Source organism: Brachyhypopomus gauderio, chromosome 1, assembly GCF_052324685.1.
Source record: "Brachyhypopomus gauderio isolate BG-103 chromosome 1, BGAUD_0.2, whole genome shotgun sequence".
Lineage (NCBI taxonomy): Eukaryota > Metazoa > Chordata > Actinopteri > Gymnotiformes > Hypopomidae > Brachyhypopomus > Brachyhypopomus gauderio.
This window is the reverse complement of record NC_135211.1, coordinates 35,961,811-35,987,629: the sequence shown is the minus strand read 5'-3', so window position 1 is coordinate 35,987,629 and position 25,819 is coordinate 35,961,811. Positions and strand designations below refer to the sequence as shown.

Here is a 25,819-nt window from a genome sequence, read left to right as displayed (position 1 = left end):
TTGCCTGTATTGGTTGTTTCCAAATCTTGTAGAAGGGATTTTTTTAAAATTTTGCCATAAAGGAACATATAGTTCCTTTGTGTCAAACAGGACATGTTCTGATTTCCAGTGAGACTGGTCATCTTTTTGCATCTCAGGCATGAGATGGAAAGAGTGGCTAAAACATCAGGGCGGTGTCAGCTGGAATGTTTCGCAATAGGTTTTTAATTAGTTGTAACAGGACATGGTGGTATCATTCACCAGGCATCTTATCTAGATGAGGGGATCCAGGTTCTGGTTCACCCTTAAGGCTCACCCTGTAATCGTGGTGGAACTGGGCCATAGTTGGTACTCCTGCACAGAAACGCTTCAGTAAACATTTTATTGACTGTGATTAAACATTGCCATTAGGCTAATTTGAGATTTATTTTTACTTTACCCGAGTTATCAGTTAAGAAATATCAGCAGCATGTGATCATTTGATGAAATGGCTTGGTATATAAAATGTCATTCAAATAGAAATTAAAAAATCTGCTTGGGTATATATATATTTTTTTTATTTTTAGTGAAAAGATCAGATAGATATCAGATGTGATGGTAGAGAAACACGTTCTTCTGTTCTATACCTGTCCCACTACCTTTATATTGGCCGCATCCTTACGGAGCAGTATGGTAAAAACAATGACGAACAACCCACACTCATAAAAGCCCAGACCCTACAAGCTTTAACAGCTTTGGCATATGCACAGACTGTACCTCCCTTCACTTGTACATAAAGCCAAGTCCTTTTCTTGAAGAAAAGTATTAGTCATCTTTAGAATGCACCATTCAAGGCTGGGTTTCTATTTTGTATGAAAATCAAACAGAAAAAAAAAGACTGTCTTCCTGTAGAAATCACGTTCAATATTGCACGAAGAAACAGCGACAGAAAAAAAAAGATTTGTGGGGAGGATACTTTGTTCTCTTAAGAAAAAGACAAAATTTAAAACAAGCCGTACAAGCATGGTTATTTATTGTGAAACTATCATATTTCTTTGAATAAAAAAAGCTTGAAATGAAAAGAAGTTGTGTATTTTATTTGTAATGAAAGGACTAAGGCTAAATGTGTTTAATCAGACTTGAGCCTTCAGTTATTTTACAGCTAAAAGCATTTATTTTTACAAAGAAAAAAGGAACGAGTAAAAAAAAAAAAAAAGTTCTTTGGGTGTAAACCTAAGACAAGGACCTTAAAAAAGAGGCATCATAAAATAAGGAAAGGTTTTCAAAAGCCAACAAACAATGTTTCAATTTTTTTGAATGCAGTAAAACCATTTACGTAATTCTCTTGAATTTAAAGTTTTATATAATTCTACAACCCCACTTCCATGAACTATAAGAGGAAGCAGTAGGTAAGAACCTTTTTGTAATTTTATGCTCTGTACAAAAAAGGACAAAGATTTTAATTTTTTTTTTTAAAAAAGGCAGGTGCCGTTTCTGTGCTACGCTTAATTAAACTTAGTAAGTAACTAGAAGTTCAAAACTTCACATACAAGTCAAATACAAGTGGTGAGATACTCCTCGTCTACCGCCCTGAACTTCTAACAGCACATACACATGCGCACATATACTCATTGGAGTAGAACAGATCCACTGGTACTTTAAAGGGTAAAAGGGCGTCTTCTGTTGATCTCACACCAACTGCCATTTCTGTGTCAGGCCTTATATAGGGGAAGCTCTTCTTACTTCAGTGTTAAGTCACTTCTATGTAAGTTCCCCATCTTTGAAGGCCTTGTTTGTCACACATTATAATGAGTTCTGGTGGACTAGAGTGGTGGTTGTCTGCTTTCTCCATCCAGCCAAGCCTCTGCCTGTTTGGGGCTATTCAAACAGCAGCAAAGCAGGAGAGAAGGGACAGGAAACCGTGAGAAATCTTTTCAGGCATTTAATAAGCAACTGTAGAGCAGATTAAAACTGTCTTTTTTTTTCCTTTCAAATATTCATTTTAAAAACGGCTCCATACAGTGGCAAAAAAAAACAAACAAAAAAAAAACATCAAAAGAATAAACTACGTACGATAACAAATCTAAAGAAGTTAATCATTGTTCGTCTGAAGTGGAAGGTTATGGAACAGTTCTGGTGTGTGAGCGTATGCGCATGCATACGTGTGTGTGAGTGTGTGTGTAAGTGTGTGTGTGCAGTTCGCATCAGGAGCAAAAGCGCATCTGTGAGTATGATGTCATCTGCAGGGCAGTAAAACTACAGCCAGACTTTTGCAGCCCGTCCGTTTACCTGAGACAGAGAACAGAAAACTATTACTATGCATGACATGAGTACACCTGACAATATATCTAACTGATACCCTAATTAAAAACCTTTTTTAATCAACTAGTTAAAGGCTTTATTAATGAATACAGAGAACCAGCATACTGTCTACATCATTTGTAATCTGGTGTAACCTGTCTGTGAAACTCACTGACAACTTCCCCTGCTCATAGATGGTTTCTCCCTTTCTGCTGGCTGTGACAGCCCCTTTCACCAAACAGATGGTTTCTCCCTGATCCTCCACTAACTGAGCGTGAGAGAGAAAACTCTCTGGGCTTGATTCCAACTCTCTCTCCGTTTCACCCTCACTTCCATACACACTCAGACGGCAGCGGGGGTGACCGTGCACACTCGTATCTCGCTTTGCTGCTTTGGGGAAAAAGAAGCTGCCACCACAATCAGTTATTAGAAGGTTGAAAAGGCTAATGCTTGGTTTCAGTGTCTAATTCAGCATGATGCCGTGATGTCCATTATCCACTATCAATTACTGATACGTTTCTAATCAAGTCTCCATGAAAATTAACTTGACATTGACAATGGAATTAAAATTGTGGTTAATGAATGACTAAAGTAGAAAACCATGTTACCTTTGCAGGTCCATCTGCCTCTGTTGCCCCGCCCTCTTAGAATCGTCTTTCTGTTGTTTTGGTATCTTGCCACTGATTGGTTCTGCTGATGCTGTGGAGGTGGTGTCCTGAGAGGGCACCGCCCTCTTCCTGCCACGCCCAGCACCAGCCCCCGTTGTGGCCGTGACCTCTTTCTCCGCGTTGGCCGTAGCAGCGGGGTTCTTGGGCGGCCTGCCTCGCCGTTTGATGGGGGGAGGCTGTGCACCTGGCGGAGGGTCGGAGGTCACGCTGTTTTCCGTCCTGGCACTCGCAGGCGCGCCGCGCTTCCTCGCGCTGCCCTGAGCCGGAGCGGCGGCCTCCTCCTACGGCACACGACGCAAAACAAGACGAGAGAGGCTGGAGACTCAGGTAGGCGTGGAAAAGCACTTCACCCAACATGTTCCTGAGAGCGCTGAGCTGAGTTGATCCTGGACCGTTCTGATCTTCGATCGCTCCCGTGTTTGGGAACCTGTGCTCAGTCTGCGCTGCTGTTCCTGGCCAGGTATGCCAGGTTGAAAGGCCCCATTTCTTATTCCCTCTTAAATACACATTCTCTTTGGACCCCAAAAGAACTTTTAATCCAATCACTTAGTTTCATCTACACTGATTAAGTAGATCTGACAGGTCAAATAAAAAACGATCTATTTCAAGCTTAAAGAACAGGTGTCCCAGATACATTTAGTGGGACTCGAGGTTTGTTTGTTTTTTTTTTTTTGCTATTATTCCAAGAGAGCTTCCTCTCCTTTTTGAAGACCTCACCTTCTTTCCTCCTTCTGCTTTGACGATCTGTGGATTCTCCTCATTCTCTCTGGCTCCTGCTTCCGGCCCTTCACAACTCGAATCCCTTCATCAAAAAGAACACAATGAAGTGAACTGTATGCAAATTCCACCTCATTACAATGAAGCGTCATGGCAAGTCAAGGATTTTTTTGTTTTACTCAAACATTAAAATACGTCCCGATATTTGCGGTTCGAGTTCAGACAATCCTAGCATGCATGGTCACATGGCTCAGCTCAGCAGTACCTGTTCTTCGTGGTTGCTGGGGAGATGGGCTGGGAGTGGGCGCTGCTCGCTGTGTCCGAGACGGTGCTTTTGGTGTACGGCCTGCGGACTGTTTGAACCGTTAAAGGCTTGTTTACTGCTCCCAACACTCCTGTCTGCTTTGGCTGTTGCTACGGGGACACCAATCAAAATACCAGTTAGTCAATTGGCCAGTAGTAGCAAGCCTACTTGACCACGCAACTTAAGTACAGTAAAGCTGTTAGATATTTTTTGAAGGTAAGATTGAAACATATAGCATGGTTTACATACATGCATAATTGTTTATAGAAAGAAATAATGCTTGAAGGCACATATTCCAGCAATAAACTGCAAAGGTTATTTCAATAATAAATGTTAATGTACTTGCACAAAAAATAGGGAACTATTGCAATAAGCTCTTTCAGTTATGGCGCATTTCCACACGGGCCTGCTTGACGCGGTACGGTTCTATTCGCGACGGTTTGTGAGTGTTTCCATTAGTACCAGGTACAAGTTTGCAGATACCTTCAGGTACTTTTTTCGTACCTACTCGCTCGAGGTTCTAACCGTTCCAAAGCGGAAAACTTCTGTGACGTGGAAGAACAGCATGACACTGATTGGCCAGGGAGTGTCGTCACAGGAGAGCGACTCCTCCGCGGTGTTGTGGTCGCATACAAATGATGTCACGACACTACAACCCGTGCGCCAACAGTGACTCCACCCACATTGTGGTGGTCCACCATTGTAATGGAAATACAACGCGACCGTACCGCTCCGTTGCGAATCGATCCATATCGAACCGTACCGCGCCAAGCAGGCCCGTGTGGAAATGCGCCATTACAGTACTTGATGACGAGGCAGAAATGTTTCTATACGAACCAAATCCATTTTAATTTGATTAGCAACAGTGATATGGAGTTGGACAGAAATAAAAAAACAGACTACGCAGTGACATGTGGGGAAGCCACACTGCCCACCACATCCAATCACGCCTGGGGCAGTGTAGTAATCCCAGACAAACTGTAACTTAAATAAGGTTTATGTTCTCAATATAAATAGAATTAATAATCCATTTAAGTATATCAGTTTCTAAGAGCCATCTGGAAATCTCGGAGAGGAAGTTTTTAATTTTACACTACTGCGAATGCTTTTTCAAGCACTGCACTGGAATATTATGCAACAAAATTTAATATAAGCCATAAATCTTGGGAGCTCACCTGGATTTTTCCAGTGAGCAGAACGGTTCTAGCCTCTGCAGAGAGATAGTCCTTGTCATTGCTGAAGTCCTACAGGGAGAGAAGCAGGCACAGCATGTTTCTAAAGACACATTTTTTTTTCTAATGGAAAACAACATGAAGTTAATTTCTAAATGGCAGTTATTAAACTTGATAGTGGGAATCGGTGTGCATTTAAAGTATACCAAGTGGTAATTACTTTATCAGGTGGAGTGAAGAACTTGGTGGGCAGCAAAGGGTCTTTGGGAGAGTCTAGGTGACAAGAAGTACTCTTATTTGTGATGACGAACAGTGCCACATCACAAACGATGTACAGCTTCTGTTGAACACAAAGGAAAAGGAATATCAGATACAAAAGCTACACTCAAACACTCTGCTCATGGGCCACTTTGTTGGCAAGATGTTTGAGTATGTTCCAGAGATGGGCACTCGAGTCGAAGTCGCACTTAAGTCGCCTACAATAAAAAGACTTCTGACTTGACTTGAAACTCATCCCGAAGTTTGAAGTTGGAGAGAAGCGTTAAATGTAAACCAACGAGGGTGGAGTAATGTATGTGGAATCTTTGGCTATAGCAAGTTTAAAATCCTTGTACATAACTGAAGGACAGCAACGTGTAAAGAATGTGGGAAACAAATTAAAAACACTAGAATGACCACATCAAACTTCATAAGGCACCTGAAACCACACCGGATAGCTTTCGTTTACGGAAGACACTCAGCCGTCAGTATCCCAATTAGAGTAGTGGCCACTTGCAAACAAACATCTAAACAGCCATTGACATTTTAACTGTAAATAAATAAAAAGTATTTTACTCGCCACAGTTATTGATTTACAGGAGTGATAAGTGCGTAAATTAATCTCCAAAGCTCATTTGACTTAATGAGTACAATTGTTTACGTAATAATATTTTTGTTTACATTGATGCTAGTATCTTTATAACAGGTGTTCATCGCCAATATTGCCGTTTTACACAGAGACAAATAACTGCCGTGGAACGAAAATGAGTGATGCATTCTATACGGTTTTGAGCACACAAAAGTATATATATATATATATATATATATATATATATATATATATATATATACTATTGGAAGACCATTCTTAACAGTAGTGGCCTGGTGCTTAGAAACTGAACATTGAAAAAATATGATGCCTATCAAATGGTGAGAATATAAAAACATGAATATTAAAGTATTTGGTCAGAACATGTCCCAACATTAACAGCTATAAAACAACCACTGCTATAAAACAAAACACTGTTGATGCACAATTTCAGGTCAGCCCAAATAAAGGATGAAGATAAGACCGAAGCACCCTCACCTCGTTGGCCTTGAGGTCATCAGGAGCCTGAGCGTCTTGTGTCTGTTTGATATTCTCCACCATCTTCCTCAGGAATGAGTGACTGTTATTCTCATTTTTTGTCATCAGCACCTCCAACATGAACCACAAGCATCTATGGAGATAGCCAGAGGGGGTTAATATCCTGCACACCAGGTGACCCTTCGCAGGGAACCAAACACACCCACAAAACCAACATCTCTCTAGAACAGCTGTGTGATATGCTCTCACTCTTTGATGTCTCTGAGCTGTTCGAAGTCCTGTGGTTTGGTGAAGTCCGGGTCGTGGGCCAGTAAGTGAATCATATATGGAACCACATACTCCGGCAGAAGGGACAGGAGCTTCTCTGGATGAGATGAGAGAGAAACGGTTGTGAACAAATGACAATGGTACTAAATGGTACAAAGAAAGGAAGAAAAGAGCTGTTCTACAGAGCACTTTACAAGAGCTCGCGAGGCTCTTACACACCGTTATAGGGAACCAATGTCTCAGCGACACCATGATCTAGGAAAATAGCTGGACCCTCTCATTGAGGGTGAATGTATCATTTATTTCTCAATAATAAATTAAATCAACTAAGCTAACTGTTTTGTACACAAAATCCATCAAACATCCGTACTGCGCCCCAGTTAAGTGTCCCTTAATGGTCATTTTGCACACTCGGAGCTGGATACTCAGAACCCTCACTTTGTACTCAGACCACCAACTCTGTCAATGCTTTTGTGTTAGTTTTGCAGGCACTGTTGTTTAGATCCCACTACTGAAGGCCAGTGAGAAGAAGCCCTGCTGTTTCCCCAGCACAGCACAGTTCAGGATCTTGTTCTCCATGTTGATTCTGTCAAGCTGCACTAGACCTTGCTGGAACATGTTCTTCACTCATTTTCACACCTGTGCTAGTGCCATGACAAAAACGTGTTGACACATGATCCACACTTACTTTTGAAATGCAAATCAAGCCAGTTAACAAAAGAGCAATTTGCAACCTTCATATCTTAAATGAATTCTCACTAGACTCCCAGCCTATCCCCTTGAAGCTGAGCCAATTTATTTGAGATGAACTGGGCTATTAGATTTCTCTTACACGGTGAACAGGTCACCTCAAGCCACTTAAGCTCCAATCAGTTACAATGTGTAGTATTCACAACACACTTTTGTTTGAGATTTTCAAAGCACTGCAAACTACCATCAACTCTCCACTAAGATCCTTTAATCCTCCTGGTGGTGTCACATTATCACCACCAAACAGTGGTCGGTTATGGACTTTATAAAAAAAGGTACAGGCTCCCTCTTGGCAAAATCATCTGAACATTTCCTCATTTAACAGCTACAGTGAAGATAGCAAAGACATCAGATCCTTCTCTCAGAATTTTGAGTGGGCTGCTAAACTGTGGACCTTAGGTCATTCATTTTGTATGATCTTCAAAATCTGCAGTTTACAGAGTTCGCCAACACCGTGCTCTTCATTCACAACCTGACAGACAGTTTTTACCACTATCTGCTGTATGATCATCCAGCCAACTCTAAATTTTAACTGAAGATCTTTAACTGAAGGATCATTTGGACTTTGTATGTGTGTCTGCAAATGCGCTTACCATGTGCCATGGGGTTCTGTTTGATGTACTCCCGACGGACACTGATGTTTTTGAGCAGGCACTGTCTGGCATGGGCACGTCTTTCCTTCACTGGGTCTTTAGCGCACAGAGCAAACACAGCCATGTACTCCAGGGGCAACAGGAGCTTAACCAACGCAACGTGCAGCTTCTGTGCAAAGATCTGGCGCACCTGGTAACACTCGTCCTGTGGGAGCAGAGAGTGAACACTGTAGTTAAGAACACTACTGTGAACACGTGAACGCTACTGTGACCACGTAATCACTACTACTGTGAACACTACTGTGAACATGTAAACACTATTGTGACCACGTAATCACTACTACTGTGAATGCTACTGTGACCACGTAAACGCTATTGTGATCACGTAATGACTACTACTGTGAATGCTACTGTGACCACGTAATCACTACTACTATTGTGAATGCTACTGTGTCCACGTAAACGCTACTGTGACCACGTAATCACTACTACTGTGAATGCTATTGTGACCACGTAATCACTACTACTGTGAATGCTACTGTGATCACATGAGCGCTACTGTGAACACGTGTGTGTTGAACTTACATTTATAACAAGCCCACAGAGCTGGAACTGTTCTGGTGTGATGATGTCATGATAACAAGGTTCCTGTGCCAGTTTCAAGATGGCACTGCCTGCTGCCAATCTTAACCGAGACATATCTGACTTACTACACACACACACACACACACACACACACACACACACACACACACACACACACACACACACGAGAGATATTAAGGCCAGTACATAGGTAACCGAAGTACAAAAAAAAAAAATCTACCCAACCTATGCCTTTTTGCCGACAAGGACAAACACGTTTGTCACCCCACGCCGCACCCTCCCCTATTAACCCATGTAATAATGTGTGCAAAAGGAGGTCTGCAGTGTATTGTGTGCGGGGCGATGCAGCCGCAACGTTTGCCCACCAGATTTTCTTCTGTTCCGTCAGGTCTCCCTCACTGACCAGCATAGCTGAGAGGAGTCGGAGTGTGGAGTTAGCAGACTTGGACTGATTGTTCTTCATCCCTAGCAGCCATCGCACCAACAGCTTAATTGCCTGTACCTGGAAAACACACACACACACGCACTTCATACTCGTATCACCAGTGCCAGACTCTGGAAGAAAAGGTCACACACACTGACTCATGCACGCACAAACACACCTTTGCTAGCACTTCAGGGGAAACTTCATCATCAGCTGTCCACAACCTCCCATTCTTATTGCCCACAGACTGAAAGAGAGGAACCAAAAATTCAGGGCCATTTTCAGAACAAACCCCCCCCACAAACAAACAAAGCACATGCAGACACTCACTCGGTCATTCATCAGCAGGTCTTTGACAATGAAGTTGGCCACGATGGATTTCATGGGTGACGCAAACTGATCTGGAGCCAGCATGGAGATGTGGCCCAGAGAGACCAGAGGCGTGATCAACTGTTCTGGGACATCAGCATTCAGACTACGAGACAATGGCTGCAGAGAGATGGTGAGAGGGGGCACATTAAAATTATTTCAAAGGTTTTTCATACTATCATCACGATCATATCAATAGTCATACTAAAACAAAAACTGAAAGTAGTATGGCATTTGTTAAAAGACTCATTCTAGAAAGGAGTAATTCTTTTCATATTTTAGGAAAGACAAGGGTACCTCAAATATCTGAGCGAGCTGGACTTCTTTGTTGTGAAAGATTGCATGGATACAGTGTACAGCCTGTTTGGCCTGGTGTGGAGTGCCTCTTTTAGCTTTCTGGTGCAGTATGGGAATTAGAGTTCTGAAGACAAACAGGAAGCCAAAAACCTTAATGCCACACAAGTGAACTTTTGTGAGAGAAAAAAACACTTCATTAAGATGTAATAAAGCTGGCAAATATTTGTGGCAAAATGTATCGCAAAGCTTAATTTCTGAAGCACGAGTGTGAGCATGATGGCAGGTTGTCGTACGATCGAATCTGTGGCAGTTCGCTCTCAATTTTCTGGCCAGTGTTTCTGAAGATCTGAATGGCAGCCTCAGCCACTTTATCATCCTCCATTTTCAGACACTGCAACAGAGACTCGTACGTCTCAGCTGAGTGGAAGGCTGTGGGGTGTGTGAAGGACAAAACCTGAGAGGATGAGGGAGAAATAGACAGAACGGGTCGGGGGAGCGACGGGGTGGGGGGAGAGAGATATTATGAAACTAACTCATATAGAAGGCTGTTGGGATTAATTAGAAAGGGTCTTTAAACATCTTTATTCATATTTAAACCTCAGAGTGCTACAGCTCTTTCTGGCCATTTGTCAGCTCGGACATTCGAGCGGCCAGAATATGTCGTTGCCCAGAATGGAAGCAGTCGGGCAATTCACATCGTAGACACGTAAGCCAGCAACACACATGGCTGCTGAATTGGAAATATCTCCCTTCTAGATGTCAGGGGTTTTATACCGGCCTTATAACCTTTCATGGTTTTGAGACCATTATTTATCAAAGTCTCTTTTAAAAGCATAATCAAAGCCAACATTCCTTCAATTAATCAAATTTAAAAAAGCATGAAAGATGGCAAAACATTACCTAAAAGACAATAATACACATTAATGAACTTCAGTGCTAAATGACTTTTGTGAGTTGAAACAATGCTAACAAATTAGCAATTAATTCACACAAATAAACGTGTTCACCTTCAGCAGCTCGAGGCCGGCACGGATGGCAGCATCAGGGGTCACTCCCTCATCATCATCGTCGGCGGTGCCTTCAATGGACTTATTCAAAAGCTTCACCAGAGCACTACACACACACACACACACACACACACACACACACACACACACACACACACACACACACACACACACACACACACACACACACACACACACACAGTCACTGTTACTTCAATGGCCTGTTGAGGGGGGTGGGAGGGTTACAGTAGTTGTAGTTACACTCTGTCACCACTAGGTGTCCGATCGTTAGAAGTGATTCGCTCAGTTGAACACAGCTGAAGAGCTGCTGAGCACACGGCCCATTTTTGTGGTTCCAAGTTTGTTCCTTCACATCGTATTTTTGTCTAAATAACCAAATTTCTAGTTTACCATTTGCACACATATATACAAACAACCAAAGGGAACTCTCTTCTTTCTTTAGGAGTGACTACATGCATTTCTACAGCATATACACACCTCAACAATGTTTCACTTTTATCTTAATAATCCAGTGTTACAGGAAGTGTTTAAAGGCAGTTATCCATGTCAAAAGCTGTGCCGCCACACAGCTGTGCTGTCAGGCTTGAAGTTCATACAAGGTACACGGTCATACGAGGTATTAGCCCACACCCGCTGCCATACGCTACATAACACGGAGGAACAAGGACAGAGCAGGAAACATCAACGCTGCTCTGCTAGCTACAAGGCAAACATCTCTTAGACTTCATCAGATGCCGCACGTTCACCTGATGGCCTCGGAGTCGATGTGCACTGGTGCGATCCTCTCCAGCAGGAACTTGACCATCTCCAGGAAAGGGTTTGTGGGCTGCTTGGGATACGTCAGCTTACGTGTTATCTCCCTCTGTAAACAAAGGAGAGGGAGGACGTCTAAACTCATTCATATACCTCACCTACTAAACAAGCTACTGGAGACAGCAAGAAGGAGAACCTGTAAGACTCTTGTGAAATGAAGGGGGAATGACTGTATTCTTCCTTCAATTCTAGTACCACTGGCAGGTTTGGGTGGGTCAATAACCGCACATTAAGTTTTAAACAACATACCGTGAGTTGACGGTCAGTCATAATGCACACGGTGGACAGGGCCAAAACATGTGCTAACTACAAATGTGCTAATCGTTTGCATGAAGGTGGACATGTCACATTATGCATTTACATCAAAACAGTCGCATTTTTTTTGTTTTATAGTGACTGGGGGCATTAAAAGGCAGCCTGGCAGGGGCAGTAAGATGTGCTTTGGCCCGGGCTCTGCCCTGCTGGCCGGGGCCCGTGGGTCACTCACCACACACTGCTCCGCCTGCTTGCAGGAGCAGGTGGGGCTGATGAGCTGTTCCAGCTGAAGCCGCAACTTCTCGTCCTCCCCCAGGACCTGGTTAAACTTCTTCATGAAGTCCTGGGCCTTCCCCGGGTCTGGCAGGTTCTCTGATGGAGCAGACAGAGGCACGTTCATAAGCACAAACACAATGACGGTGTGGTGTGTTTGTGGTGCGTGTGCCCAAGCATGTAAAAGCATATCAGTTTACTCACTGGCTATGGTCATGAGCTTTCCAAACATGGCTGTGGTGTTTGCTTCAGACTGCAGGGGAAAAAAACCCAAACAAATATAGAATGTATACAGCCATACTGCACTTAGCCGTGCATAAACATGAAAATAACATTTTGCAGTACCAGTTGAAACAATGCAAGAAAAGAAGGGAAAGGCTTCCTCACCGTGGGCAGTTTATGCAGGTCCAGCAGTTCCCTGACGAGCCCCCTCAGCATGTTCTGACACTTCCACATCTCATTTAGCGCTCTAACACACGGACAAAACAAAGAGCACACGTCAGAGTCGCTCCACACAGCTAATTAAAGAGGTAAAAACTTTTTTGTTAGTAAACTTTCATCATTTTTAAGTGGGCAGAACAGAAACAAGTGACAAACAGATAAACACAGAACACGAGGTTATGCTGCAGTGGCGTCTCACTCACTTCACAGCATTGGTGTCCAGGCAGGCATAAAGGTAATACAAACACTTCATCTTCTCCTCCGTCTCCAGACTGTGAGGAACCATGAACTGTGCAAAGATCTTTTCCACCAGCAACCTACGCGTGAACCACACAGACACACACGCAAACAAACAAAACATTGGTATGGCTAGCAGCAAAGGTACCTTGGCAAAACACGTACAGACGTCCTTAATAGTAAATAAAATACGAAAAATGTCCCGTTTGTCCTTGTTGTTTTCGTCAACTGCATCAAATGTGAAAATCTACAAATAACAACCGTACAGTGGTGCTCCCGAGTGTGTGCGCACACATGTTTTCATGCACAAGAAATCTGGTCACTGGCTGCTCACTTGTCGTCGATGCTGTTCTGGTAGTAGATATGCAGAAGCTTGTCTTTAATCCAGCTGATTTTCTGGGCTGACTCTTTGCCGGCTTCGTGGTGTAGGCAGTACTTCTTATACAGCTGAGCCAAACCCATCATGGCCTCCTTACGAACGCGCCACTGCAACACACATGTACCCATCCCCAAACATGTAAACGTGCATCCCTCCAGGGTCAGGGTCTGGGTCAGGGTCAGGGTCAGCACAGCTGCAGTGTGTTTGCTCTCACCCTCTTGTCCAGCATCCTCTCTCTGACGAAGCCCAGCAGCTGGTCGTTAACCAGGTTGAGGTCCTTCTTCCCTGCATTGATGATGGTCACGATGACATCGTGACGGATGGCCTCTTCGGGATCGTGCGACCTTACCTTCAAGTACTCTGGTGTTGGCACAGAAAAATGGGTCAAGTCAAAGCGCAAATGATGTGTGCATATACACAAGGTAAATACACAAAGCCACGCCAACACAAGAGCGCACACCTGTCAGGTCCTTGGCCAGGTCCGGGTGGTTCATCAGGCAGTGGCTAGCAAACTTCACACACTCTAATCTCACAGGTACATGGATATCATTAAACCTTAGAAGGAAAACACAGAGGGTCAACCAATGTCACAAAACTATTGATTAATATGCGCCTGCACGCACACACCCATGCACACACACCTTCCCAAGAAGCACTGCCAGAGTGGCCGGTTTTGCGTGGCCAGTTCAGAGTCTTTTGCTCCGAACAGTTTAGCCAGCAGCTTTACAACAGCCAGTCTCTCCTCTCCATCGTTGCTCTGTACCAACACAAACAACAATTATTTCTATGAATAAATGCATGAGGGGAAATGAGAGTGTGGAATACCTTGTTCTCCTAATCTGAAAATCCATTCAAAACTAATCCTGTATTCTGTATATACCCACCGAGATACACAGCAGGTCATAATAAAGAGTTGTACATAATGGCTCTGTTTTTAGCCACTAGGGTGTGTAAGTGTGTGGAAGGAGAAGTTGGAACAGTAAAACATTCACTGGTGTTGATAAAAACGAGCTCAGAGACATCACAATGTCTATCTGCAAAAAGAATGCTGTACAGCTGTGCAGATGAATGACTTTAGCCCCTCCCACTGGGCGGAGTCTTTGTCAGATAAACAAACCGCATCACAGACATTAATACAGGACAGGTGCAAAAATGTAACGGTAACATAAAATAAGATGCTTGAGCATGAAAAGGAAGTGCAATTCCATCAATTATTGCAAATGTTGATAAAAGAAACTCAGCTAATGCTGCATCTTATGAGAGGGACAGTATGTGCATATTTAGGAAAGCATTTAGACTGCTTTATGTTAATAGATTAATAGGGCGGATCATTACTGAAATGACAATTGTTGTTTTACATAAAAAGGTTCCATTTACATATATTGTCCAATCATCTCAGAGTCTGCAGATAAATTCAGTACAGCTGTTCTTGGGAGCAAAATTAACGCTTGTGAACCCTGACCTTAAAATATTACTTTCCTTCACTTCTTTAAATTTTTATTTGAATATATATATATATAGTACTAAACCATGATACTAAAAAGCAGCATGTGTATGAAAGTGCAAACCCCACCTTCAGTTTGAACTCCAGCTGTGGCATGACGGAGACGAGCAACATTGGGTCAATGGCGAAGAGCTCCTGTATGAGGTCAAACACATGCTCGGACAGATCGCTCACTGAGGACTTGCCCATCACCAGGACCTGATTAAAGAACTGGGGTGGGAGAGGATTGGCAACACAGATTAGGGTGAGCGTAATCTAAACAGAATAAGCAAACAGGTGAAGAACTCACAGATGGACAATCAGATGAGTGGAGAGAGAGAAAGACGCAGAACACTTACACTTGCAATGCAGGTTTCAATGGTCTGTACAGTCCGCTTCAATAGTGTCTTGGCCAGGTCATATGCCTGCTTATTCAGGTTCTACGCCATGAGAGAGTTGCCATTACCATTGCCATTTCACAGCATTGCAGAAAAACTACTAATGACAAATGAATATAATCTGATAATTACTCCTGTTTTTGTTCTAGTTAATTAACTGCAAGGATATAAGAACACAATACCAAATTCCCCATCTCCTGATAGGGACTTAATGCAATGCACTGACCTGATGCAAGCAACAGCACTCCTAGATTAACATGCAGCACTTCTCAAACAGTTTTGAGTTATGCAAGGCAGCAGCAAAACATTTTATGACTGAAATTGTGCTGTCTAAGTAAATCTGGCTCCGGAATAGCTGCAAGCTAATTAAAGGGGATCCATTATGCTTTTCCGGTTTTTGCCTTTATGTTAGTTATGTAGCTGTTTGTGCATGTAAATTGTCTGCAATATTCCAAACTCAAAGTACATTCAATATTGAGTCCGGGTCTCAAGATTCAGGTTCACAGGTAGACCTGCAACTTTGGATTATTATTTATGACGTTTAAAGCAAACAGGGCAGCTACAACAATAGTTCAAATGTGGAGGTGTTGGCTGCAGCCAAGATGTAGCCCCATATGTAGGCTGAAGTGTCTTATGTAGGCTGACTAATCTTATTGTGTTATAATGACTTTGCTAATCAGCTGTAATTTGACCTAAAACTGTGTGGACACATGGCAGTGTTTTTCGAACACAAAGTCAAACAGCGTTCAAGTGTGGATATGGATTTATGATTATAAACTGTGATTCTACAGTCTCGAGCCACTGCAGGCTTCAGCTAACTGGTTTTTTCTAATGCCCCTGGTGTTTTTATACATATATAATGTCCAGTTTTGGCTTGCAGAGTACTGCATGTCCACAAAAAATGGAAACCACAGGATGCTAATGATTACTAAACATTCAAACTAACATTCAGGGGAAAAGGGTCTGTCTGCAGGCTCATTACAGGAGGTAACTGTGCAAGGGCACCACCATGAACCAATCAGAACAAATTAGGTGAACCAATCAGGGCAGTTTGAGCTCACTGGAAACGAGCTTAACAACATAGGACCTCATCATCTGAGTGTTTCAGATGATGAAAAAAAGATGAACGATATAAAAATATTGTTCTTATAATATTCCAGTACTATTCCCATAAACAATCCCAAAATAAAATCATGAACTTTGGTAATGAGCACGATAGGTCCCTTTTAGAGCTGTGCTTAAACTGGTCGTGAGGCCCTGCCTGAGGCTCTACACTGGTGACTAAGTGATCACCTTGTGTGCAGGAATGAGATTGATGAGGATGGTGTCCAGCAGCTCCTGAGTGACTCCATCACCCTCCATTATGATGGAGCTCATCAGGTCCAACATGTGCATTTGCACCTTCTGGTTATGGCTGTTACTGAAGAGAAGATAAACAGTAGCTGCATTAAAGTAATGTTAGGGCTCGGCAATGCTACGATAGCATTACCCCCCCAAAAGTCATGGACCATTCTCTATTATAATCCTTTGGGATTAATAAACAAATGGAAAACGACAAAAGAAGTTTTTTTAATTACAATAAATTCCTGATGTGCATTTTTTAAATGTATATTTCGCTGTATCTATTCAAGATTACCCTCACTGAAAGACTTTCCTGATGTGAAATTCCATATTTTTTCATGTCATTTGTTTCATGTCACAAACAACAGCAGCAGCAAATGAAATGGCTAGTACTTCTTAGCGGACATTTTGAAGGTCAGTTTGTATTTTTGTTTGTTTCGTAGTAATTTAATCTACTGCTATGTTGGCTTGTAAGCGATTTTCAACAAACTCATTTTTTTTCTTCTTTAGCATCATGATTTCTATGCGGGTTTTACTTTGTTTTACTGAGTTTTCTGGCTACACAGTTTCTCCTAATGCTTATCTGACTATGGACTGTATTATAGTTAATGATAATGGACATTAACATTAGAATATTATTACTGATATTGATAGTGATATTTTCACCTTTCTTTTCCAAGAGGTCTCTTCTCTGTAAAATGCTATTTAAATTTTCAATGATCAATTACAATTTTTAACAACCATTATATTTTTTAGAAATCATTCAAATTTTTGAAAACATTCATTCAAATTGAAAGACTTGGGCTATTCATGAAAATCTGGAAGCATCAAAGTATCGAATGCTTTGTTACTTGTAGATTACCAAGTATTTCTATGACAAATTTGCTAAATTCAAAAATTTTAACAAATGAACAATTGCTAATAAATTTACTTGCATGTTATATTGTCCTTGTTATACAGCATGGACTGAAATATGGTTACTTCAAAATTATTTATGGCATAGGCCTAAAGGGGTAAATCAACTTGACCACAGGTTGTAAGCCACCAGGCAAACAAACACATAAATGAATACATTGGAGACTGAGTATACCAGAAAAGAAAGCAAAAAACTTTTTTTTGCACAAATTACATACAGGTTTAAATGTAGATTAGTAGTAAACCTTATCAAAACAGGTTGCTCCAGACAAACTAGGTTTCACAAGGTGCTTAGTAGTTTCTAAATATTTACACCCACATCAAGTAGTGTATTACAAAAACTAACTGTAAAGGCAAAGCAAACAAAGCAAAAACAACTGTACATTTAGTGTGTTTTGCAGTTTGTTTATGGAGACGTTCAACTGGTAATACTCTACATCAGTCTGCCAAGTAGAAACTACATGCAAGTTCTGATTTATCTTCCTAGCCCAACCCCATTTCTGCCAACATGAACCATATTTCTTCTAACATACAATAATTATGAAACAAATACCACTGCGTAAATCTGACTGTAAAATGTCTAGCATTTCAAACACGCCAGTGTTTACAGCTGCTATGGTGAAAATGTATTAAAAATTACATTTATCATATAGAAGTATCAAAATAGATAAACCAATAAGGATGTATTTAACTTTATTCAATTAAATAAAAATGCCATTGTTGCATTTATTTTAAATGCAAGACAAGCTGTGTTCAGCCTTCAATGCCGTTGTAATGTTCCCAGTTTTACTTATCTTTATACAAATTGTTTTGTCTTTAACTAGTTCTTACCATTTACTTTTTCATTTGACGCCAGTGACTGTTTCGTTTTTACTATCGTACCCAAGGTCTACATAAAGAAGCAGAAACCTAATCATAAATTTATGGATATCTTGTGTAATCCAGTCCAGGGAACATAGGCCCCATACTGAAGTACGTTGTGCCACAAGATATCAATCAAGTCAACCACACACCCACACACACACACACACACACACACACACACACAAAAACATCTGCTTGAGTAGTTGGATTTTACATTCCTCCAACAAAGGATGTTTCTGAATTATTTTCTACATCCCAGCAACAGATTGAGTCAACAAGGTCTAAATGACAATATAACAAAACGAAATAGTCTATTACAAAACTAAACATCAAAAGTGAAAGTACTGAAACATTAGCACCAGTTGCATGCAGTTATTTGAAACATGCATGTATCCTTAAACAATAGTAATGCACAATTTATTAATTAAAAAGGACTCACTTGATGACAGAAAAGAGTGTTTTGAAGAGCTGAATGAAGATCTCATTACAGTCCTCTAGTTCAAAGCATATATTATAGGACTTCACCCATGCCAGGTTCTAAAAAATTCAAAGACTGAATGTCAATAAAGCATCACCAACATGGCCAGCGTTTAAAAAAATCTGTTAAATGATTCAATAACAAGTGCTAGAACTGAATTTACAAAGAAGTAAAAGAAATACCGCCCTAACCTCAAGCAGGTAAAAATATCTGTTGAACTGGGGGCTCTTGGTGTCTTCCAAGCCTTTCAATTGACGTGTGATGAACAGAAAAATTTCCTGCAGGTGGAAAAAGGCGGCACCATGAATAATTTTATTCAATCAAAAAGCGTCATGCTTCATTCAGAGACAATATGCACATTCGGCATGTAAAACGTGCACTCTGTGCACGTCCATGTCAACTGAACGAGCGTACCTTGAGTTTATCGTGAGACGTATATGGGGCTTCAGGGGCATAGATCCTGAAGATGTCTGCAAGACAGCAGGCCACGAGCAGCCGGACGTCTTTGTTGGGGTTGCGCAAAAAGAACTCGGAGGCCAAGTGAAGGGCAAGAGCCAGATACTGGTGTTTCTCCTCCTCAGAGTCCTGGTCCATGTCCATATACGTCTTCACCACAAGCTAGGGGACAAGAGCAAGAGGCAGAGATATGGACACAGGGATGGAGACGGGATCATTAACTACTCACAAATCACTAAACAATCAGATTGGATACACCAATTTAACTCGACTTGCGCTGCAATATCATCCTGAACCGTTGCAAGCTTTCTGTGTGTTTTATTTTAACTACACATCCAGTCTTTACATAAAATATATTTATCTTTCTAATAAAAAGTATTAAGAGTAAACAGGACCCTGGTGTTCCTAGATGTATACATATTGACACCACAGTAGCCTGTAGATAAGGCCACACATTTTGTGAAAAGCCCAGAAACACCAAGCTGTCATTTGGCAACAGAGCTCATTGTCTTTGTTCAATACGAGACAATTGCCTGATCAGATCACATGATCAGATACTGAAATGAAATGTGCCATATTTTGTCAATTGTGATTTTTACACCCCAATCGAAATTTGTCCTCCGCTTTTAACCCATCTGTGCAGTCAGAACACAGGCAGTCATGGCCTGGCGGTTAGGGAACTGGTCTTGTGACCGGAGGGTCGTGGGTTCAATTCCCAGACAGGCCATGACTGAGGTGCCCTTGAGCAAGGCACCTAACCCCAACTGCTCCCCGGGCGCTGGGCTAGGGCTGCCCACCGCTCTGGGCACGTCCACAGCCCCCTAGATAATTACTAGTGTGTGTGTGTGTTCTGACTGCACAGATGGGTTAAAAGCGGAGGACAAATTTCGATTGGGGTGTAAAAATCACAATTGACAAAATATTTCAAAAAAACATTTCATTTCCCACACACACTAGTGATTACTAGGGGCTGTGGATCACACGTGCCCAGAGCGGTAGGCAGCCCGGTGCCCGGGGAGCAGTTGGGGTTAGGTGCCTTGCTCATGGGCACCTCAGTCATGGCCTGTCTGGGAATCGAACCCACGACCCTCCGGTCACAAGACCAGTTCCCTAACCGCCAGGCCATGACTGCCCCTATACTCTTATTACAGTTACTTCCTAAAGCATCTTCCATTGCTCAAGAGCAAGAAAGGGTTGCATTTTTTTTTTTTTTACAAAATTAAAATAGTGATTAGATATTAAGGCGTAGATTTAGTTAAACGTTTGTGTGCTACTCTGCTACTTTTTAATACATTTTACTGCTGAGGCGGAGACCTTAGTAGCCTCCTCGTATTTTGATACTTCACCGCCATTGGCCAATAAAGATTCAACTCTAGATGTTAAGCTTTGCATTAGCACTATAATCCTAAACTCTTCTGGCTCTAGGACCCTGGAGATTTGCTAACTCTGCCCGGCTCTGCTGGTGAGTATGTAGTGGGGGGATGGGCAGTCAGAGCCACAGCAGATTCACACTCTTGCTTTCCTTCCTTCTCCCTCTCTCTCTCCCCAGTTCTCTCCCACGTCTATCTCTTTGCCCAATTTGCCCATTTTTTTTTGTATTTCACTCTCCCTGAATACCTCCAACAACATCCTGTGACAACATGGAGTGGTAGTGCATCAAAACATTTTATGTGGGATATGGTTATGTTGTTCAAGCAGAGGATTACATCATAAACCTAAACTTGTGAAATCATTTTTTAAAAAGGTCAAAATACAACACTTGCAAAATTTCACAAGCTGGGGTGTTTTTCACACATACACAAGCTTCATAACTGACAAAAATCAAAGCGATATTTCTAATCTTCCTGAAGATCACCACTGACACAGAATTAACAAGGTTGTGGGTCTCATGAGAAACTTTGTGTAGGTTCTATAGTACAAAGGCTGTTGGACTTAGGGATTTACACAGTAATCCTCGCAGGATGTTTTCAGCACTTCAGGTAACGAACAGTTATCTGCACTTTTTTGAGACATTTTCTCTTCAGTTCCCATCGCCATTCTGCCATAAATCGTTTTTCTTTTACAACAGTTTTCCTTCTATGCAGAGACGTCTGTATAAAGTATCTTGTTCTTAGAGGAACTACTGTCTGACTCCACGTTCAACAGGTGTAGCTACCAACAACTTTTTACAGTTTTAAATAGAGGGACAGTACAGCTAATCAACTTAGCAAAAAGCCATTTTACACACCCTTACATTTAAAGAATTGTCTTGGAATAATTCAACTTTTGAGAGGTGAATCACCACTTAGTCTTTTGCAGTCTACAATTGGCAACAACCAAGTTTTCCAAAGAAAACTGCATTTGTGAAGACAAGCTCAATTACTGAAATATTACATCAGCACCCACATAGCCAGATGAGGAAACTTCGAAAGCACAAGTTTATAAGTCAAATAATATACACAGCACTGGATGATACACGTCCCTTATACTGAAGACACCAGCAGAAAACCAGAAAAGAGTCTGCAGAATTCAGAAAGAAAGATTTCACACACACACACACACACACACACACACACACACACACACACACACACACACACACACACACACACACACACACAGTTCCTTTAACTACGAAACCGGAGGGGTGGTTCTGACATTGGTATGCACAATACCTCTGGAAGTGATTTCTTTTTCTTTTATTAAGGACATAAATAAGAACTACAAACAGAATGGCTAATTAAATACACAATCTTCCCCGTCTACAAGAGTCATGGAACATATCAACCCAAGCATTCATCAAGGGAACATATCAAAAATCCAGCTAAATTAATCATCATCTTGGACATTATAGAATCAGAATTCATTATAAAAACATTCCCAGAATTATTTTTCCAGTTTTCTCAGATTTCTCTCTTATCTTATTTCTCTCTCTTATATAGTGAATTATGTGGACCATGTGGACAATAGCCTTACTTATAGCTGTACTTTACTGATATGAAAAAAATAAAATTATAATAATGTTACGTGCATATTTACACTGACAAACGAAAGAGGGCTCTGGATGAGTAACACATCATATTGGCAGAAGGAGCGTCTCAATCTTCCCGAGTCAGCAGGGGCTGGCGTCCTGCACTCCACATGCTGACCATCATTCCAAACACCACACTACACTCATGTCCTACTAGGGCCACTACTTCTCCAAACTCCAATTCACACACTTCTCAATAGGTTTTACAGAACAATATTTGACATCTAAGTACAAGCAGATCTTTGCCTATTATGTAAATAAACGGTTTTAAAATCCAACCGTTAACATTACATTCTAACTATGAATGTCCTTATGCTGGCAAATAATTGACAGACGATTGAATGTATAGTACTGTAGCTCAGCTCAATGAACAGCAAACCCACACAAGTTCAATGCACAGCATGTTATTCAAGCTACGATACCAATGTTAAGGTTGTCATGTAAATGTAAAAAAAACTACATCTCTAACCCCTTCAATAAAATGAACCAGGGCACTAGAAAAGACAAGTTCATTGAGTTTGCTTCGGTGGCTATTAGGAATATTTTCTGTTAAGATTCTAAATGATGTAATTGTTGTTAACATATTAATTTAATTGTCCCCCTCTTATATAACTCTAATCAATAAATAAGAACAGAAAATGTAAGATAATTTCATTTTCATTGTGACTGTAGAACCTTGCTTATTCACTCTGTCCATGGAAACGATGAAAGGCCATATGTTTTTCCTGACACAAAGATCTGTTTCCTTTTCTGATAACTACATCACTGTATAACAGTATAACTGTATAACTTAGACATGCTTAAAAATGTTTTACCATATTTTGACAAAGATGCTGCTGCATTTTCTTAGAGAATAATATGTTCTTGAATGCCTGGATTTGATTCCAGTATAAGGCACTTGGGGCGGTGATGTTTGGCGCGCAGTGACGTAGCTGCGTGGAGGAGAGTGTGTTCAGCTGTGAGCCAGACTTCTGGCTTTATTTTCAAGGACACCGGGTTTGCTCTGGCTGGCAGTCCCCCATATAGGTGTAAACATTTTGGCTGGCACTCCAAATACCATGAAAATCATTGTGCACGTATTTTTTCTTTTTTTAGAAAATCATAATTTAATTTTTAAGTTTTATTCCTTCATTTCATCATCTTTATCTGTTCTGTTAAAAAAGTGTGTTAAATCCAATTGTTTTCTATTTATCTGTCAAATGTTAGTCTTATTTTAGCTCATTGAATTTTTGCTGAAACAAACTGTATTTATATATTTTCAATGTCTTTGTACTTTAAAGTAAACTAACTTAGCCTAGAAATGTTCCAGAAGGTAAAATTTACCTTTTACCCCAAACATTGCTCCAGTGTATTTGGTAGCATGATACTAAAGTCTACACACACACATACTTGTATGTGTGTGTGTAACATTCTGCTGGCACTGATACCTACTGATAAAGAAGTGAATGCTTTCACTGCTTACATACACTGTGCAAGGCAGTGTAGAAAAACCACCAAGATACCAGCCTACAGCGGACATTACCCACTTCTAAACAAATTAATCATGACTGCAATAGGTGGTGGGCTACTTAATAAGGCCTAAAGTTTGAGTGTCTCTTAATATCAGTCACACCAAACTCTTATTGTCATCATATTTCAAATCCACAGCAAACGTGTACACATGCATAAAACTGGCAAAAATAGTTGACTGGCCTGTAATTTAACATGAACTCCAGCAAGCTTCCAGAATAGCATTAAAAACTAATATCCATCAATGTGTATTCAATGCCTCACTTTGCTAATAAATAAATAAGCAAATGCATTAGTGACATCTAATTAATGTAAAACTGCTCAGCTGCAGTTATATCACAAACATAATGGAGACAGTAGTATAGATACGTGTATATGTATATTTTTATAGTATATATGCATGTATATAATGTATGTATATATTTATATATAGTGTTTTATATCCATGTTTCTAAGTTCATATATATATATATATATATATATATATATATATATATATATATATATATACAGGAAAATAAACTTTACATGAACTGATTCCTCCTAATCATACTAAATTTATGTAGACGAGCTACCTGTTGTAACAAAGCAATAATAATAAAAAAAACTCATGTGCTCAGCCAACATTTAAATGAACGCAAGCTTTGCGTGGCGTACAGAGGCAGGGCAGCCGCCACAGGGCCCTTACCTTCAACCTTTTAACCACTTCATCGTTGCTGATTTTGTCGGTTATCTCTTTGACGCCGAGCGGGTAGGTGATCTTGCCGTCGGCCCCCGGCCTCTGCGGGAACTCCATGGCGCTTCAACGCGGGGTTTACACACACAGTCCTCTAGCGGCCTCTATGGGCGGGAAAACAGAAGTTCAGCCAGCCAATCAACCGCACTTCTGCTAAAAACACATTTTAAACACAACACGGGCAGCCGTAAAAACAGCCTCGCGTTTTATAACCGCACGGCGAACGAGCGGCGAGTGGCCGGCCACCTCAAGCGCGTCCTCGGGTGAAGCCAGGAGAAGTGTGGTGTTAAACACACACCCGAGGAGCCGAGGCGCTAGCTCACACACTAGCCCGGGCGCTAGCCAACAAGGTGCCCATCACATCCTGCACATTAGTCACAAATCTGCTCTACCCCATTTAAGACCATCTCGAACGAGAAACCCGACCAAAAACAAAAACAGACAAACAAACGGCCCCACGACTCACTCTCTAAACCCCTCAACGAGACACCGCCAGCTCCACAAGACGTCCGACAATGCCACAGCCCCGTGTGCTAAGATTAGCCGCCTCGCCGTGCCCGTCCACACCGTGGCCTACTCGGCGCCGCTAGGCCTCAAACTACCACTCGCCACAAACAACTGACATCTGCACAGACGCCCAGAACACAAAAACAAAAAAAACACAACTTCTCGTCCACAAAAACACCCAAACTCCGCACACAACTGCGATTTAAGGCCGCCGGATATTCTAAAACACCTCAACTTTAGCCCGAGGGTGAAAATACAAGATATTTTTACTTGTTCTGCCTCTATAACTTCAGCTCAGCGGGCATCATCGTCCCCGTCGCCGCGGACTACAAAAGCAGCTACGGCGGTGCTCCGCGACCTGCCCGCGAACCCAACTTACGTCCGCCGACACACACGCACCAACCACGGGCGTCCTGCTCGGCAAACTACCGCGCAAACTGTCTCTCGAACAGCACGGGTTCGGTTCATAACTCGAACAAAAAAAAAATTAAAATGTCTTCTCGGTATTTACCTCGTGAAGAAGTTGTTTAAATTCATTGGTGAAGGTTCAGGTTGTTTTTTGTTGTTTGTTTTGTTTTTTTTTTTTGGTTTTTTGGGGGGGTCTTTTAGTTTCGGCACAAAGCTGCTTCTCTTTCACACACACCAGCGCTGTTTCAGGGTCTGCGTGAAAACTGGATACACAGCGCCCCCCGTCGGTCTGAGCGCGGTATCGCAGTGCGTGACAACTGGATACACAGCGCCCCCCGTCGGTCTGAGCGCGGTATAGCAGTGCGTGAAAACTGGAGACACAGCGCCCGCAGTCGGTCTGAACGCGGCATCGCAGCACGGTGGCCAAAGAGCGGGAGAGAGGAAACTTTACATTACCTAAACCCCGAACGGTGAGGCCAGGTAGAAATACGTCCAACAAAACAAAACCTTTGATAAC

At 41.7% G+C, this 25,819-nt stretch overlaps 1 protein-coding gene across 5 annotated transcripts; it reads right to left on the bottom strand.

Annotated features, from left to right (window-relative positions):
- Nucleotides 1-138: 138 nt before the first annotated feature.
- pds5a (PDS5 cohesin associated factor A) lies at nucleotides 139-25,565 on the bottom strand. 5 transcript variants are annotated; one of them, XM_077012450.1, is made up of 34 exons: nucleotides 25,406-25,565; nucleotides 24,340-24,491; nucleotides 19,091-19,294; nucleotides 18,868-18,954; nucleotides 18,638-18,735; nucleotides 16,372-16,498; nucleotides 15,040-15,120; nucleotides 14,771-14,911; nucleotides 13,839-13,954; nucleotides 13,658-13,752; nucleotides 13,412-13,557; nucleotides 13,153-13,304; nucleotides 12,785-12,898; nucleotides 12,528-12,609; nucleotides 12,345-12,393; nucleotides 12,100-12,239; nucleotides 11,546-11,661; nucleotides 10,779-10,884; nucleotides 10,065-10,225; nucleotides 9,772-9,895; nucleotides 9,436-9,594; nucleotides 9,284-9,352; nucleotides 9,047-9,183; nucleotides 8,661-8,784; nucleotides 8,076-8,280; nucleotides 6,715-6,829; nucleotides 6,466-6,598; nucleotides 5,341-5,460; nucleotides 5,124-5,192; nucleotides 3,910-4,058; nucleotides 3,645-3,729; nucleotides 2,868-3,208; nucleotides 2,432-2,666; nucleotides 139-2,247 (listed from the first exon to the last, which is right to left on the bottom strand). In XM_077012450.1, the coding sequence occupies exons 2-34, from the start codon at nucleotides 24,445-24,447 to the stop codon at nucleotides 2,215-2,217; spliced, it is 4,221 nt and encodes a 1,406-aa protein (XP_076868565.1). In that variant the 5' UTR covers nucleotides 24,448-24,491; nucleotides 25,406-25,565; the 3' UTR covers nucleotides 139-2,214. The 5 variants fall into 5 exon arrangements, with proteins under 5 accessions (XP_076868565.1, XP_076868575.1, XP_076868582.1 ...); XM_077012460.1 differs by lacking the exon at nucleotides 25,406-25,565 and adding an exon at nucleotides 25,165-25,306; XM_077012467.1 differs by lacking the exon at nucleotides 25,406-25,565 and adding an exon at nucleotides 25,274-25,293.
- Between the last annotated feature and the right edge of the window lie 254 nt (nucleotides 25,566-25,819).